The following is an 18,158-nucleotide window of genomic DNA, read 5'->3' on the forward strand; positions in this document are numbered from 1 at the left end:
CATTTATATTATAATACGTGTATAAAATGTACTATGTAGCCGTAGGCATTAGTCAGGTTCTGTGTTACCTAAAAAACGGGGCGGGCACTAAAAATGCATGAAAGTTCATTGGCTGGTTTATTTTGCTCTTCAATTTAATATGGTTTTGGCTTCTCACAAATGGAGCATTGGCGAGCCAATTAAGGACCACAAACGTCACTTGACCCTTCTTAACATTTTGAAAATATTATATTTATCTATGTTATACAAGTTGTTTTATAGCTATACTTACTATTGACCCTTCTCACAAATGTAAATTGTCTACAATGAACATGAATATGATCTATATTTGTTTTCATGTCTTCATATGCCATTTATATGTGTGTGTCATGTATTTTCTTTGATTTTCTCATTCTATCTAAAATCAACGTTTGATACTCTTTCATTATTTTTAGGTTGCTAGAATTTGGGTTATATATTTTCTTATAAAAACTAAGTTCATTGTAATTTAAAGTTGACCCTTCTTGATAAAATTCCTAGCTCGGCCACAGAAATGGAGAAGAGAGAAAAAGCTCACTGTCTGGTCTTCTTCTGTCCAATCCAAGGCCACATTAATCCCATGCTCCAATTCTCCAAGCGTTTAGAGCACAAAGGACTCAAAGTCACATTGATCACTACCCGCTCTATTCACAAGGCCATGCATGAAGGAGGAGAACAATCTACAATATCATTCTCTTCCGTTGCATTGGAGACCATTTCTGATGGCTTTGATGGAGAAGGTGGGAGTGCCCAAGCAGAGAGTATCCAGGCCTACAGGGACCGTGTTCGGGAAATCGGCTCACAGACTTTGGCTGAGCTCATTGACAAGCTCTCTGCCTCAGGCCACCCTGCGGATTGTCTAGTTTATGATCCAGTTTTTCCTTGGGCTCTTGATGTGGCTAAAACGGTTGGGATTGCTGCGGCTGCTTTCTTCACTGTATCTTGTGCTGTTACCAATATATACTCTCTTGTCCATAATGGGCTGCTCAAACTTCCTCTCAATCCTGACTCTGAGATTTTGCTGCCTGGTTTGCCACCTCTTCAACCTTCAGACACCCCATCTTTCATCTATGCTCCTGAATCTTACCCTGCTTTCCTTAAACTGTCTGTCAATCTGTTCTCTAATCTTGACAGAGCTGATTGGGTCTTCTGCAACACATTTTATGAGCTGGAACAAGAGGTAAACAAAATTGATGAGGTGGTTTTCGGTTCCAAGTTAATTCATTCTCTTGAAAGTTGACGCGCACAATACTGCTAGAGTCACCAAATTTGTTCGCCAAATTCATTATCTGCCACTATATGCATCACTACCTTACAAATTAATGGCTATGACGATCTTATGATTTATGTGTGAAGTCTCCAAATATTAATGACTTCTTTGACCTTAATTAGGATTCAACTTTTGAGATTAAACTTGCTGTTTTAATTTTCTCTCCTTTTACGCATAGGTGATAGAATATTGGATGACAAAGTTTTGGACATTAAGGACGATTGGACCAACCATACCATCTATGTACCTGGATAAGCGTCATGAAGACAACAAGGAATATGGTCTCAGCCTCTTAAAGCTAAACAGTGATGCCTGCATGAAATGGTTAAATGCAAAGCCAAAAGGGTCTGTAGCATACATGTCGTTCGGCAGTATGGCAGAACATGGAGAAGAGCAAATGGAGGAACTGGGTTTGGGTTTGAGGAGAAGCAAACGCTATTTCTTGTGGGTGGTGAGGGCATCAGAATCAGTTAAGCTGCCAAAAGGGTTTGTAGAGGAGACATCTGAGAAGGGTCTGGTGGTTTCATGGTGCCCTCAATTGGAAGTTTTGGCACATGAGGCTGTAGGATGCTTTGTCACACACTGTGGTTGGAACTCTACATTGGAGGCCTTGAGTTTGGGAGTTCCAATGGTGGCAGTGCCACAATGGGCTGACCAGAGCACCAATGCCAAGTTCATCACGGATGTGTGGAAAATAGGGCTTAAAGCTCAAGCTGATGAGAAAGGGATAGTGAGAGGAGAAGAAATAGCACATTGTGTGAGAGAAATTTTGGATGGGGAGAGAGGGAAGGAGATTCGAAAGAATGCTTCGAAGTGGAAAGCATTGGCCAAGAATGCAGTGGATGAAGGTGGAAGTTCTGATAAAAACATTGATGAGTTCATTGCAGAACTGGTTCAGCGCTAGGCTAGGCGAAGCACTGGTGTATTTCTGAAAAATTGCCTAGCTATAGCACAAGTCCTCTGGTGGAAAATAAAACTGACAGGCTATGTAATGTAGTAGACTCAACTCAAATTGTGTAATTTGATGCATCTCTATAATTTATTTGTGCTTGTTTTGCAACAGAATGCATGTTTTGTCCTTGGGGAGTTTGTCCAAAGCATCGGCAAGAGGATAAAAGCCGAAACGTCTATAAAAATAAATAAAAATTTGAACAAGCAATTTTTGTCATGATTCATGTTAAAGGTGTCTCTTTAAAAAATCTAAATATTTGGGAACATGGAGAACTGCTTCAAGTTTTTATTGGGTAATAAGCAACACCCTCATGACCTATTCTTCGAACACACATATCGTGCATAGATAGTTCTACTTAATCATTAGAAAATCTATTCTTCTAATAAATCTTAGAAGAGATGCATACAAATCCGATCCTTGCGTTTAGGGTGTTCAAAAATTTTAGCTTGCCCATCCCACATGATGATTAAGACATCTCTTGTAAGAATTTATTAGAGGAAATCCATATAAATATATAAATTCAATTCTACAGAAAACGAGAGCACTCATCACCAATTTATTTATTTTTAATTTCAAACCATTCGATCCAAACCCTCATGACCTCATTAGATATAAGGCCTTAAGTTAAGATAAACTTCGAATACATGCAATTTTGCATTTTCTTCATATGGATGTACACTATTTTGAATTATGAAATCTGAAAATTTAACCTTATGATTAGAAAAGTTTAAGGACATACAAGACCAAATCATGTGCATATAATTTTCAAGGTGTTATGTTTAGGATTCTTAGAATTGGCTTTCCTTGCCAAATGTACACTTTCATGTAATTCCTCTTAGCTAATCTTTAAAAATTAGGCCTTCAAAAGAACGCTTCGAAGTGGAAAGCATTGGCCAAGAATGCTGTGGATGAGGGTGGAAGTTCTGATAAAAACATCGATGAGTTCATTGAGAAACTGGTTAAGAGCTAGGCTGGCTAGGGAAAGCTGTGGTGTACAAGTCCTTTTGTAGAGAATAAAAGTGAGTCTATGCAATGTAATTGACTATGCAATACAAAAAGAAGAAAACTTAGTTCCAGTTCTTGTGACAATGATATTGCCTGTTGCTGATCTTCATGATCACTTAGTCTCACTTTAGATTTGGCTTCTCGAACATGGAAATTAGAAACATAATTTTGTGTAATCAATATTATATAGAAAGAAAAAGATGAATAAACCGAACTAATAATCATCATGATGTGTAAATTACTATCTTGATGTCCCGTGATACACACACGATGAGTCTTGTCTCTCTTGCTCCTCACGTGACGACTTGAAAAACACTCTCTATAGGCGAAGCTCTGGTGTCTTCTGAAAAATTGCCTAGTACAAAAACAAGTCTTCTTGTGGAAAATAATTGTGCAACTTGTTTTGCGATTTAATTCATGTTCTGTCCTTTGGGAATTTGTCCAAAGCATCTACAAAAGGAAGTTCGGACTAAGTCGAACCACAAAAATAAAAAAATAAAAAATAGACATTAGATATAACAATCTTTACTAATTAACTAATTAGAATTTGAGATATAAAGTATTTCTGTTTGGGTTTTAATACCTAGGAATCAAATTTTGTTTTGGATTTGACTAAAGAGAAGTCCCAAATTCATTGGGCCTGTCTAAATTAGAAAGATAAAATATAATTTTACCCTTTTTGTTTAAAAGCCTGTCCAAAATCAGATCTCATCCTTCCTCTCTCTCGATTGGAAAACAGGGCAGCCACATTCCCAATTTCACATCAACTTTCCGTCGCCATAACAACCTTATCTCGTCATCATTCCTAATGGTTGGCTTTGTATTTTTAAAACACTACATAGTTTACTAATTTGGATTTTAAAATAAAAACAATTTAGATATCAATTATGTGAACAAAAACAAAAAAATGCAAAACAAAACAAAACAAAAACAAAAGCAGCAAAAAAAACAAAAACAAAAACTAATTTATGTAGAAACAAAAACTGCACTGTAGAGTATGGGGAAAAAATAAACATATTAATAAGTGGTGTGATTCTAATAAAACCATACAGCGAAAAGGTTCAAAAGGGAGAAATCTTTCAGTAAACAATTTTTGTCATGACTCGTGCTAAAGGTTTCTCTTTCAAAAACTTCTTCAAGCTTTAATTGGGTAATGACGAACACCCTCATGACCTCATTGGATACAAAGCCTTAAAGATAAACTTCGAATACATGCAATTTTGCGAAATATTCTTCTCCGATTCTTTCCTGTGCATGTACGCTATTTTGAATCTTATGAAATATAAAAAAGTAAATTATACTACGAAAACTTATGATTAGGAAAGTTTAGGGATAGGCAAAACCATGGACCAAAATATCGATATTTTAAACGATATTTGTGAGAGCATGTTTTAAAAAAAAACCTATATAAATTCTTATTCATACTACATATAAATTATTTATTAATATGAATTTTTTTTAATTAAATATTTATTGTGAAGACTTATATGTTATTAAATCTTAAGCCTAGTATGAGATTATTCCTTTAGTTGAAAGATGGCACCATTTTTGTTTTCCACGTGTAGAGACTTGGAATTGGTTTTAATCAAATCATCATTGCCATGCCACCTTGCATGCTAGTAACAAGTGGTGTTGTGATATCATTGGCCAAACGGAGATGAGTCACATTATTCTAATCATCATTGCCATGCCACCTTGCATGCTAGTAATAAGTGGTGTTGCAATATTTCGTACTTATCATTGTGAGTGGGTTATGAATATTCTTTACTTCCGAATCAAGGCGTGACAATATTTCGCCAAAATTATTGTTTTTTTGAAAGGGGGATATTTTGGAACATTCCTGAAGCTTTGGCGCACTCGAGGGTTTCGAACCCCTATCATTTCCAACTTTGTTTGAGCGCCTTATCCACCACGTTGCTGGTTATTTAGTGGTTACATGCTACACCATGTAATATTTATATTGTCTCTACAATTTGTTTTTCAAAGAAATAGAATTTCATATGACTTTATTTAGGTTTTATTATCCCCTATTATTACTTAATTACTTAAATACCTATAATCATTTTCTTTACTTCCTTTTTTTTTTTTTTGAAAATTAGCGACTCTTTACTTCCTATTTAACTCTTCCTTTGGGTAACTTTATTTAGGTTTCATTGGATAACTGTTACTACTATGTTTTAAATATTATAAACCTTTCTATTCGTCTTAATGAAATTTAACCATCGTTTAGCAAAAAAAAAATGTACATAATTTCCATAACAAATTAATATAGGAACTTTTAAGATGTCTAGTGGAGGCAATAAATGATAGCCTATTTGGGGACATTAAGACCCACTACATGGAAACAAACATAGCACGATTTGCAAATATTGTGGTACTAAATTTTCATAAATAAAATATTATAGTGTATTTAATCTTCTTTCATTACTTACTATATATTTTCTAAACTCACAGTGTTTGTGAGTTTGCTATATAATCAACTTAAATCACTCAAACCCAAAATGCAATATATTTCCTTCTAATTTTTTTGTGATAAAATCATAGAGAATTGATTAAATAAACATCCTCTAAAGTTTCAATAAAAAATTTCAAGTTTTTCTCACAATTTTCCTGGTTTTTATACAATTTTTACCGATATTGATATTTTTCAAATATTTCCATCGAAATTGTGCTTTCATACCTTTTTTCTTTTTATTTTGGAAAGAGAATATTTCATTCAAATCAAACACAAGCCAAAGATTACAAATCAATCTAAGACCCCAACAGTCAACTTGAAGTAAAACCAATCAGTCAACTTGAACAAGGGTTGTGCGCTATCATACTTTGTTTCACCACACATACGTGTTTGGTTATACGGAGCGAAGTAAAACCAATCAATCAACTTGAAAGAAGGGCTCTCTCTTTTTTAGACTTAATTTAGTTTCGTAAAATATAAAAGGAGAAAAGGCTGGCTAGCCTCGGTTGAACTTTTAAATCTCCGTGAGAAAACCATCAAATTTTACACACTAGGAGCTCTTGGAAGGAAAAAACAAAAAGGAAAAGGAAAAACGAACCCAAAGCCAAAACCACCTGCAGCTGCTATATAACTACACTGTTTGACTTCAAAACCATAACAGAACTAATTGGCTTCTTTTGACATGGGCATCAGAAGGCTCCCACAGAGCCACGGAGTTTGCATAACTGTCAGCTGAGCATCGTCACCGGAGTTTGCTTGACAGTAAATATTCGAAGCCTATCGATCAAATTGGTTGTTGTCAAGCTTAAGCACACGCATTGCTAGAGTTGCTTACTTTGCCTATGTTGTGAAAATGGACAAACACTTTCACTCACTCCCCTAATGATCTTGTTGTTGATGGACTTTGTGACACACACAAGGATGGATGAATCACACACACACACACACACACACGAGAAACCAACCAAGCACAAAGTGACACAAGTATTTTAGAGGTTCAGCAATTGCCTACATCCTCTTGGTGATCCTCTTGAGAAATTCACTAATGAAAGAATAAGTTACAACTTTGGTTTACAAAGAAACCCCCTTAGAACTCTATTCTCTCCCAAGCTCTCTTTTCTCTCTCACCCCTTGCTCAATACTTTGATACACTTGTGAACACTCTCACAACTCTTGGTGTTTCCCCCCTTTGGTGTCTAGACTACTCAAGACTCAACTCAGCTCTCTCTTGAACTGATTGCCCTCTCTCTCTTCCTCCCTTGGTAAGTTGAACCACTCTTGGACACACTAGCTCCTAGCTACTTGTCCACTCCTTGAGAAGTAAAACCACACTTGTTGTCTTGCTTCCTCTTCCCTTTAATACACAAGCCTTTGGACTTCAGAAGAGACTCCTTCTTTCCTCCCACGTTCTGCCCTTGGTTACCTAACATGGACCACAACTTGGGCAGACCAAAGGCTAGGTATTGATAGCTGCAACTTCAGCCACCCTATATAGAGCCATAGGGTAGGTACTCCTTGAAGCAAGTCAACAAACCTCATTCAATGGTGTTCCAGCTTCTCTAGCACGTTGCTAGACTTCCTAGAACCCATAAAACTCCTTGGAAGCTCGAGGGATTAGGTAGGAAACCGACACATGTGAAGACACCTTGAAAAAAAACGCATGGAAAAACGACACAGCACGTCTGGCGACCGGTCGCACGTTCCTGGCGACCGGTCGCATTGCAATCTGTCTGAAAGCGACCGGTCGCTTGCACCTTGCGACCGGTCGCTGGTCACGATTTCCAGCTTCTCCTCCAGACTTCGAATCTGCTTCAAAACGACCGGTCGCAAATACCCAGCGACCGGTCGCTTCCTCCTTCACTTGCATACTTAATGTGAGCCATTTTTCCAACAATCTCCACCTTGGCGAACCATTAATCACCCCATGGACCATTGTTGAACTCTAGAACCTCTTCAACCTCTTAGAAATCGTTCTAGTAATTTCCAAGAGCTCCACCATGGCAATACACCTCTTGCCTCAATGCACCTTTGGTGGAAGGTGCTCCACCCAAGCCTAGACTTGAGTAACCTGGACCTCTTGTGCAGAAAAGAGTTCCCCCTTGCCAAATTCGTTGCTCATTGCCTTCTTGGAACCTTGAATCATGGACTTCCCTTGATATGCAAAACACATACCAAACCTTTGTTCACTAAATCCCCAGTTAGCACTCCTTGCTCTTGGATTTAAGAACACCTTTCTTTTCATCTATGCACCTCTCCAACTTTCCCGTTTCATGCTCCCTCTAGCACTCCGAAACGTGGCTGGAACTTCTTGGTCCATCCATCCAAAACCTAGGGATGGTTTGATGGATTCCTTGGGCCCGGACCTTGCACTTGATGATGGCTCCACCTCAAGTAGAACCCCTTTGTGAGTTTGTTGTTGTTGCCCTCCTTCTTCAGCCCTTGTGTCAAGCTCCACCTCAAATGGAGACTCATCCATGACCACCTTGGCAAGAAGTTTCCCTTCAACAACATTCTCCTCCTCATCCCTTGTCTTGACTTCACTTTCTGCACCTTTGAGATCAAGCACCCTTGATGATGAACTTGCATGCAAGAAGAACTTGCTATGACTTCCTTTCCTCATATGTGTCAAACATCAACTTATTTGCACACACATGATATGAGCACCCGGAATCACAAAATCCAACTTGAAGTAGAACTTGAACCCTTACCCGAAGAGCTAGCCATGACTTCCCCGTTACTCTCCTCCGTAACCGTCAAGAGTTCATCACAAATGTCATCATCACATACATTTGCTGAACTTCCAGCTTTCTTCATCTTCTCCTTCCATACCGGACAATTTTGCTTCCAATGATCCATAGACCCACACTCGAAGCACCCTTCTTTGTCACCAACCGAGCTTTGAATAAGGTGGCACCCTTCTCATGCATTTCTTCTTTCTTCCTAAACACCCATTTGCAGCCAATAACCTTGCGACCTTTGGGTTTAGGAACTAACTCCCAAACTGAGTTTTGGTGTAGAGATTCCATCTCTTGCATCATAGCTTCCATCCAACTTTCCCGTTCCTTGTTCTCAACAGCTTCTTGGAACGTGGTTGGTTCTTCTTCACTAGCATTTAGGGCATAGTGAACTGCATCCTTTTCCCATCCAAACCTTTGAGGTGGTTTGATGGTTCTCTTGGGCCTGGACCAAGCTATAGATGATGGCTCCACCTGTTCTTGAGCCTCTTCTTCTTCTTGAGTGTGTTGTTGAAGCTGCCCAGCTTCTTCCTCTTCAATGTCAGACTCCACCTCCTCCTGAACGTCTTCAGTTGGCTATTTCCGTGAAGTCTTTCTTGACACCTTCTTGAGTGGAACTTTAATGGTTGTTTCTTTCTCAACAACATCCTCCTTTGCCTCTGAATTCTTGACTTTGTTCATAGGTATGGTCTTCTCATCAAACACAACATTTCTGCTGAGTATCTTCTTGTGGTTCACTGGATCCCACAGCTTGTAGCCCTTCACACCACTCTCAAATCCGATGAAAATACATTCAAGAGACTTTGGCTTCAACTTGGATCTTTCATCACTAGGAATAAGTGCATATGCACTGCACCCAAACACCTTAAGATTCGAATAATCGATTGACTTATTAGACCATACCTCCTCTGCACACTTGAACTCAAGATTTCTTGAAGGCGATCGGTTAACCAAATAGGCAGCGTGGTTAACCGTTTCTGCCCAAAAAGATTCGGGCAACCCTGCATGAATTCTCATACATCTCTCACGCTCCATGAGAGTTCGGTTCATCCTCTCCGCAGCTCCATTTTGTTGGGGTGTCTTCTTCACGGTAAAGTGCCTTTTAATGCCTTCACTTTTGCAAAACTCAAGGAACTTGCTGTCCTTATATTCACCACCATTGTCACTCTTTAGGATCTTGATCTTTCTTCCGGTTAGGTTCTCTACTTCCGCCTTCCACTCTTTGAATTTGGTGAAGACCTCAGATTTCTCCTTCTTGAAGTAGACCCAAACCTTCCTGAAAAAATCATCCAAGAAAGTCACGAAATAGCGAGCTCCACCCTTCGATTTAACCGGTGATGGCCCCCATACATCCGTGTGAATATAATCTAGCACACCCGTGCTTTCTTCCTCTTTGTTTCGCTGCTTGAAAGCTATTTTTGATTGCTTTCCCATGGTACAAAATCTGCAGAACTCAAGCTTGCAACTTTGAACACTTTTCAACAATTTTCTGTTGTGTAGTTCCTGCATGCCCCTCTCACTCATGTGCCCTAGCCTCAAATGCCAAAGCTGAGTTTCATCTTCCGAGTCCTTGCTTGTAGATACAGCTGCTCCACCTATGATTGTTGTACCACATAACCTATATAGACAGTTAGGTTGTATCTCTCCCTTCATAATCACAAGTGAACCTTTTGAGACTATGAGTTTCCCTCCATTTGCTTTGAATGAATAACCATTCTTATCAAGAGTTCCAAGGGAAATGAGATTCTTACGCAACTTTGGAATGTGCCTTACCATTCCAAGCGTCCTAACAGCCCCATCATGCATCTTCACCTTGATTGTACCGGTTCCTTTGACTCTACACATTAAGCCATCCCCCATCATCACTTCACTGCTATCTTCTTTCTCATACGTGTCAAACCACTCCTTGTTTGAGCACATATGATATGAGCATCCGGAATCCAAAATCCAATCGGAAGAGGAACACCTTGAAGAATTAGCCAATGCATTTGTTTTAACATTGCTATTAACACACAAAAGCTCACCATCACTTTCCGTGACATCCTCCGCTGTGTTTGCTGCATTCTTCCCTTTGTTCTTCTTCTCCTTCCATATGGGGCAATTCTTTTTCCAATGCTCCTTTGACCTACATTCGAAACAACCATCTTTCGCCTTGGATTTGGACCTTCCTCTATTGCCTTTCTTGCCTTCACGCTTCTTTGAACGGCCTCTCTCTCCGGTCTTTGCAACTAGACCTTCGCCTTGAGAGTTTTCTCCCGAACGTTGAGTCATCCTATGGTGTGTCATGATGTCTTGCACCACAGGCTCAAAATCAAGAGTAACCTTTCCGAACATAAGAGTGGTTCGGAAGTGTTTATAGGACGAAGGTAAGGATGTCAACAACATGAGAGCCTTATCCTCCGGACTATAATTCACATCCATTCTCTGCAAGTCAGCAACACATCTATTGAAACTACTTAGATGTTCCATTAGATTTCCTCCCTCCTCCATCTTAAGATTCAGGAGCTCTTCCTTGAGGAAGAGTTTGTTGGACAACGATTTCCCTGCAAACATCTCTTCGAGCTTCTCCCATGTTTGCTTCGCTGTATCCTTTATCACGTTGATGAGCACCTCATCGGAGAGATAGTTTTCGATAGCTCCTCTGGCTAACTCGTCAAGAACTCCCCACTCATCATCCGTCATGCTTGCTGGCTTCTTCTCCTTGCCAACCAACACAACATGGAGTTGTTGTTGTGTAAGAGCTGACTTCATCCTTCGTTGCCAAAGAGTGAAGTTCTCCTTCCCTGTGAAAGGCTTTAACTCCACCTTCATGCTTGCTACTTGTGGTTGCTTCATATGCTGTGAACTGCTACCACTCTCAGCTTCCATGTCACTTGCCATCTTCAACACACTAGCACTCCAAGAGAAGAACTAGCTCCAGCTGCCAAACACAGCTCTGATACCACTTGTTGTGAATTAATGACTAACTCACTGCCCTTAAAGATCTTGTTGTTGATGGACTTTAGACAAAGAACTCAATGATGGATGAGTCTTACACACACACACAGAAATTAACCAAGCACAAATGACACAAGTGTTTATAGAGGTTCAGCAAAATTGCCTACATCCTCTTTGGTGATCACCTTGAGAAATTTCACTAATGAAGATAGGTTACAACTTTGGTTTACAAAGGAAACCCCCTTAGAACACTACCCTCACAATCTGTTTCTCTCACACCCTTGCTCAACACCTTGATACACTTAGAGAACTCTCTTGCTCTCTCCTTGGCTTTTTGTGAAACTCTCACTGGAAAACTTAACTTCTGCTGCAGCCACTACCTAATTATCCAACTTGTTTTCTCCTCTTGTGTTATATTACTTCACCCCATTTCCTACACAAGCCAATGGACATAAGATAAGACACAATCTTTGTCCTCCACGTTCCTTCCTTTAGTCACCACTTAGACTAAATGTCAGATCAAGTAGGTAAATGATATCCCACTCAGCCACCTCCCACTTACACCAGAAAATGGAGAGTGATCCCTTTGAAATAAGATAAGCAACTAGCCATGAGTGCTCTCCCAACTTATCCAGCACGTAGTCAACATTCATTTAACTCAGAAGTGACCCACTAAGCCTCTGAAATCATGTGGAAAGCGATAGCCATCGAAAACACAGTTGAAAACACGTAAGGAAACGTCACAGCACGACTGGAGCGACCGGTCATCAGGAATGGGCGACCGGTCGCCAGAAGTTTTCCCTCCAGACTTTGAATCTGCTTCTAAACGACCGGTCGCAAATGTCACGCGACCGGTCGCTCATGCTTCCTGCGACCGGTCGCAAAGAACTGACGACCGGTCGCTCGCTCCAGACTTCGAATCTGCCCATGAACGACCGGTCGCAAATTCCCAGCGACCGGTCGCTTTTAGGCAGTTTCAAATTCTCCCTTTGAGCGCCAAAACCTTTGTATCCTTTAGGTGAGCCATTTTTTCAACAACAAGGCCATGCATGGAGATGGAGGAGGACAATCACCATCATCATTCTCTTCCATTGCATTGGAGACCATTTCTGATGGGTTTGATGGAGAAGGTGGGAGTTCCCAAGCAGAGAGCATCCAGGCCTACTGGGACCGTTTTCGGGAAATTGGCTCACAGACTTTGGCTGAGCTCATTGACAAGCTCTCTGCCTCAGGCCACCCTGCTGATTGTTTAGTTTATGATCAAATTTTGCCTTGGGCTCTTGATGTGGCCAAAAGGGTTGGGATTGCTGGGGCCGCTTTCTTCACTGTATCTTGTGCTGTTACCAACATATACTCTCTTGTCCATAATGGGCTGCTCAAACTTCCTCTCAATCCTGACTCTGAAGTTTTGCTGCCTGGATTGCCACCTCTTCAACCTTCAGACACCCCATCTTTCATCTATGTTCCTGAATCTTACCCTGCTTTCTTTAAACTGTCTTTGGATCCGTTCTCTAATCTTGACAAAGCTGATTGGGTCTTCTACAGCACATTTTATGAGCTGGAAACAAGAGGTAATCAAAATTCTTGGCATAAGTTTTATTAGCCAGTGCATGCCCAGGGAGGGTACCCTTACCCCTATCTCAAATGTTCTATTTTATTTTCATGTCTATATTTCTTTTGAGTTGCATATATTTTGTGACTATATGAATGAATTCATTCCCTTGATAGGGAGACGCGTCAACAATACTGCTAGAGTCACTAAATTAATTACCTGTCCAAGGAATTATGTATTTGAAGTCTCCAAAATTTAATGACTTTGACCTTATATTTTTAAGATAACACTTTCCTTTTATGCGCATAGGCGGTGGATTGGATGGCAAAATTTTGGCCATTGAGGACGATTGGACCAACCATACCATCCATGTACCTGGATAAGCGTCATGAAGAAGACAAGGAATATGGTCTCAGCCTCCTAAAGCCAAACAGTGATGCCTGCATGAAATGGTTAAATGCAAAGCCTAAAGGGTCTGTAGCATATATGTCGTTCGGCAGTGTGGCAAAACTCGGAGAAGAGAAAATGGAGGAACTTTGTTTGGGTTTGAGGAGAAGCAAATGCTATTTCTTGTGGGTGGTGAGGGCATCAGAATCAGCTGAGCTGCCAAAAGGGTTTGCAGAGGAGACGTCTGAAAAGGGTTTGGTGGTTTCATCGTGCCCTCAATTGGAAGTGTTGGCACATGAGGCTGTAGGATGCTTCGTCACACATTGTGGTTGGAACTCTACTTTGGAGGCCTTGAGTTTAGGAGTTCCAATGGTGGCAGTGCCACAGTGGATTGACCAGGGCACCAATGCCAAGTTCATCATGGATGTGTGGAAAATAGGGCTTAAAGCTCAAGCTGATGAGAAAGGGATAGTGAGAGGAGAAGAAATTGCACATTGTGTGAGAGAAATATTGGAGGGGGAGAGAGGGAAGGAGATTCGAAAGAACGCTTTGAAGTGGAAAGCATTGGCCAAGAATGCAGTGGATGAAGGTGGAAGTTCTAATAAAAACATTGATGAGTTCATTGCAAAACTGGTTCAGAATCAGAACTAGCTAGGCAAAGCTGTGGTGTATTTCTGAAAAAAATTCCTTGTACAAGTCCTCTTGTGGAAAATGTTACTAGGGACTGATTAATAATTTCCATGACTAATAATTTTTAAAAGTCAGAAATTTGTGTCTTCACTATTAAAATAATTATACATAATACTATAAATTATACAAACAAAACACTTATTTATAGATGCTGCCATTGTCCAACTGCCACCCGACTTGGCTACTAACATATGAATATGGTTTGAATACTTTAAGTTAATTGTATTCTTCTTCGTAAGGAGATATATATAGGAGTTTACAAATAGTGCTTTACAAGTAAATAGATACAGGAATTAAATAGGAGAATATCTCCTAATTATACAAGGATTGTCAACTATATGAAAAAAGAAAATAAATCTCTTTGATTTGTTAGGTTAACTCGCGTCAACATTGGCTTCTTCTCCTAGCCACTAGTTTACAAGATATTTTTTAGGATTTTCAGAGAATGGCTACAACAATTATGTCTTGAAAGCTATGCTTGCCGATTTTGTCAAAGTGGGTGTACATCTCTCGAGTTCTCCACATTTCACTAGATTTTTCCTCAAATGAGCATTAACTTTAAACAAAAACAAAAAAAATGCCAGCCCAATTTATACACGAGGATTTTCAAGCGTACAATTAGTGAATCAGTCAACTTGATAGAAGGACTAAATATAATTTAAGACAGGTAAAATGAGTTCAGAAAAGCAGAAAACAAGAGCACAACTGTTACTGGCTAGGCTGAGTTCAACTTTTAAATCTTCGTGCGAACACCACCAAATAACGGACACTAGGAGCTCTTGGAAGGAAAAAACAAAAAGAAAAAGGAAAACCAAAACCAAAACCAGCTGCTGCTGCTATAACTACCTTGTTTGAGCTCAAAACCTTAACAAAACTAATTGGCTTCTTTTGAGACCCACAAGGCTCCAAAGGTAATCCACAAAGTCCAGGATTGTTTGCGTAAGAGTCCACTGTAATTGATATACCATTATTAAAGTTTGGGACTGGGCCAGACAGCTGATTGTTGGCCACACTAAATGTTTTAACCCTATTAAGCCGGCCAAGTTCTGGAGGAATGGTACTCGAGAACTTGTTGTTGTCAAGCTTAAGCACATTCAGATAGGTGCAATCGGAAAGGTTCGTTGGGATTGGCCCTGTGAAGCTGTTAGATGAGAGATCAAGGGTCGTAATGAACGAAATGATTTTACAGATATCCGTAGGAAGAGGTCCATTGAGCTGGTTGCTTGAAAGATCTAACCCTGTTAGGCTTGTGCAATTTGCTACGCCTCGAGGAAACGAGCCCTTCAGTCCCAAATCCGAAAGCTTGATGTTTAAAACATTACTCCTGTCTGGGTTCCAGCACTCGATTCCCAGAAAGTTACAGATGGAACCTTCAGTGTTGTTGTTGAAATCCCAGGAAGAGTTTAAGTAACCTAAAGTGTCCTGAAGTGATGCCTTTATACTTTTTAAGCAGTTGATATCACTCTCAACACCAAAGCTGAAACTACAACTAAGCAATAACCAGAGGACACCACCAATAAAAATGCCGGGATCTCGTCCATTCAACAACATATGCATCAAGAAAGCCATGAAAATGGGATAATGGGCTAAAAGAAAAGAAGAAGAAAAAAAGTGCTATTTAGTTCATGAAGCCAAAGATCAGAGCTAAAGATAGCAGTGAAGACCTCAAATTCTCTGGCTTTTTATAACCACTGGACATGAAAGAACCCTGATAAGGGTTTAAAAATCAACGACACAAATTAATGAAAAGGCTCCCAAGTGGTCAGCACATGCATTAAAAATCAAGAGTGGTTTATACGTCCAATGGTATATCCTGGCTCTCTTTGAAGGGTTTATGAAAGTGAGGGAAGGAGACGGGCTCATCGGGCTATTTGGAGGCCACTCCTTTCGTCGAAAGCTTAGGGACGACTTGGACTGTTGACTATTGACTACCCATAGTGTTCGTCTGCCCTTTTTTTCCTTTCCTTTTTTTCTTTGCCGACCTTCATGAGATGACTCAGTCTCATCTTAGAATTTTACTTGCTCAAACATGGGAAAAACAGAGAGGATACAACTCAAACTACTAAAAATTCGACAATTACAAATGAAGAAGAAAAAGAAACCCAATTAATCATCTTGGTGTCTCGTGATATATATACACACGATGAGAATGCAAATATTTATTAATCTTGTTTTCTTGTGATATATATACACACAATGAGAGCATGTCTCTCTTGCTCCTCACATGATTAAAAGACATACTCAACCAGTGTACATCACAAGTAGGTACAAAAAAGTTTTTCTTCATAAGCCCGTTTTGAGAAAGAAAAAAAAAAAGGCAATATAAAGCAAGCATAAGGGGTGCCACCATAAGAAATTAAGGGGCGCAGCGCAACCACACAAACTAATTAAAAGGCTCCCCCGGTCAACATATGCATTGAAAAAGCAAGAGTGGTTTATACGTCCAATAGTATATCCTGCCTCTCTTTGGAGGGTTTATGAAAGTGAGGGAAGGAGGTGAGCTCATCTGCTTGGAGGCCTACCCCTTTTGTCAAAAGCTTGGGTATATCTGCTTATATTTTCTAGAGGCGTGTGGAAAAGAGTAATGGAGAAGAAGAGAGGAGAAGGGAAGGAAAGTGGGGTGGAGTGAAAAAGTGAGCTTTTGGGGCTCTAGAGGCGTGTGGGAAAAGAGTAATGGCCGTTGGGTATTGGTAAACCCTAGTAAATGCCTTCTCACGAAATGAATTAAATATAAATAATTTGGATTATATAAAGCCTTCTCACGAAATGAATTGGTAATTTCATTTGTCATTTCACCAAGTAGTTTCGTATTATTTCTGTAAAAAAACTTGATTATGTAATGTTAAGCGGTACTTTTAGTAGAGTGGAAAACGGGGCTCAAAGCTCAGAAAGGGATCGTGAGACGAGAAGAAATAGCAAATTGTGTGAGAGAAATATTGGAAGGGGAGAGAGGGAAGGAGATTCGAAAGAACCCTTCGAAGTGGAAAGAATTGGCCAAGAATGCAGTGGATGAAGGTGGAAGTTCTGATAAAAACATTGATAAGTCCATTGCAAAACTGGTTCAAAACTACTAGCTTGCTTTTCGTAGAGTTACTGTAAGATAGTTTATTATCCCAATCCTTACAGAATTGGTCTTCTATTCATTATCGGATTGCAAGACTCAAGATTGATCAAGAACTCAACACACCTCTCGACCTGCAGCCTCTGTATCAGTGTTCCATATGGATTACAAGGCTAAAGGGGTTTCTAGTTCTATGAGAATTAGGATTAACAGTTCTATAGCAATAAGGATACCTCAAGGAGTCATTTGATGGGCAAGACTCCTTGAGTGATGCATATAAATAGAGCAGCTCCCTCTAAGAGCCGATACACATAAAATCTCATCAAGTAATTCACCCCATCTGGAATTTGAGAATAAGGCAGTCGGTTATCTTAGAGAAGAGCTGTCTCTCAAGTGTTTTGATACTGTCTCCCAAGTGTTCGATAAAAGGCTTCAATGGCAGAACAAGGTTAGTGTTCAAGTTATAATAGCTTTAAAGTTTACATGTGGTATCAGAGCTTAAGTTATTTTATCTTCTACCTAACCATTTTTGTTGCAGCATTTAGAACTTGAAAACTGAAGGATAATTAAGTTTTCAAGGTTAAAGAAACTTGACACAGCAAGAGTTAAAGTTAACACCTTGCTGTGACAAGCAGAAATTGATCAAAGGTTTGTATAGTTCTTGCCGTGTTCTGAGCAAGCCAAAGCAACTCAGACACAACAAGATCTGTACATTCAAAGTTTCATGATCAAACTTGTGTTGAAAATAAACGCATAATGAATGATTCACTGTCCAAAGATGTGAATAATTTATCATGCAATTATTTTCAGCAGAACAGCATAAGAGATGAAACATGTAGGCTATCAAGGTTGTTCTTCTATCCAAAGATGTTGAACCTTTCTTGTACAGGAAGCTTATGTGATTTTCATGTCTTAGTGTTGATAAACATGTTTTGATTTTTTCACCTAAAGGTGAGAATCGATCATGTTTTTAAGTTCTGGGGTTTTTCAGTTTTAAACATATATATACTATGTGTTTTTCAGTTAATCACAACTCGATTGAAACTCTCATTGGCTCCAACTACACCAAATGGAGGGAAGATGTGGAAATTGCTCT

The 18,158-nt window shown here is 39.6% G+C and overlaps 2 protein-coding genes and 1 pseudogene across 2 annotated transcripts; 2 read left to right on the forward strand and 1 right to left on the reverse strand.

Annotated features, from left to right (window-relative positions):
• Nucleotides 1–448: 448 nt before the first annotated feature.
• Nucleotides 449–2,353, forward strand: LOC110758102 (mogroside I-E synthase). The gene is made up of 2 exons (XM_021959892.2): nucleotides 449–1,198; nucleotides 1,467–2,353. The coding sequence occupies exons 1-2, from the start codon at nucleotides 533–535 to the stop codon at nucleotides 2,190–2,192; spliced, it is 1,392 nt and encodes a 463-aa protein (XP_021815584.2). The 5' UTR covers nucleotides 449–532; the 3' UTR covers nucleotides 2,193–2,353.
• Nucleotides 2,354–2,504: 151 nt separating this feature from the next.
• Nucleotides 2,505–13,962, forward strand: LOC110773900 (mogroside I-E synthase-like). Its single transcript, XM_088245323.1, has 4 exons — nucleotides 2,505–2,532; nucleotides 3,098–3,198; nucleotides 12,391–12,940; nucleotides 13,232–13,962. Exons 1-4 carry the CDS (start codon nucleotides 2,505–2,507, stop codon nucleotides 13,960–13,962), a joined length of 1,410 nt encoding a protein of 469 aa, XP_088101449.1.
• Nucleotides 13,963–14,242: 280 nt separating this feature from the next.
• On the reverse strand, nucleotides 14,243–15,824 carry LOC148292643 (probably inactive leucine-rich repeat receptor-like protein kinase At5g48380 pseudogene; annotated as a pseudogene).
• Between the last annotated feature and the right edge of the window lie 2,334 nt (nucleotides 15,825–18,158).

Source organism: Prunus avium, chromosome 8 (assembly GCF_965620075.1).
Source record: "Prunus avium chromosome 8, drPruAviu1.hap1.1, whole genome shotgun sequence".
In the NCBI taxonomy this organism is placed as follows: domain Eukaryota; kingdom Viridiplantae; phylum Streptophyta; class Magnoliopsida; order Rosales; family Rosaceae; genus Prunus; species Prunus avium.

What these genes read in the sequence shown, in the direction of transcription:
- LOC110773900 (XM_088245323.1), top strand. Translation starts at nt 2,505, where the DNA reads ATGGAGAACTGCTTCAAGTTTTTATTGG. An exon ending in CTGCTTCAAGTTTTTATTGG is followed by an intron (nt 2,533 to 3,097) that starts GTAATAAGCAAC and finishes TTTAAAAATTAG; the next exon opens with GCCTTCAAAAGAACGCTTCG. An exon ending in ATGAGTTCATTGAGAAACTG is followed by an intron (nt 3,199 to 12,390) that starts GTTAAGAGCTAG and finishes TGTATCCTTTAG; the next exon opens with GTGAGCCATTTTTTCAACAA.
- LOC110758102 (XM_021959892.2), top strand. Translation starts at nt 533, where the DNA reads ATGGAGAAGAGAGAAAAAGCTCACTGTCTGGTCTTCTTCTGTCCAATC. An exon ending in TTTATGAGCTGGAACAAGAG is followed by an intron (nt 1,199 to 1,466) that starts GTAAACAAAATT and finishes TTTTACGCATAG; the next exon opens with GTGATAGAATATTGGATGAC.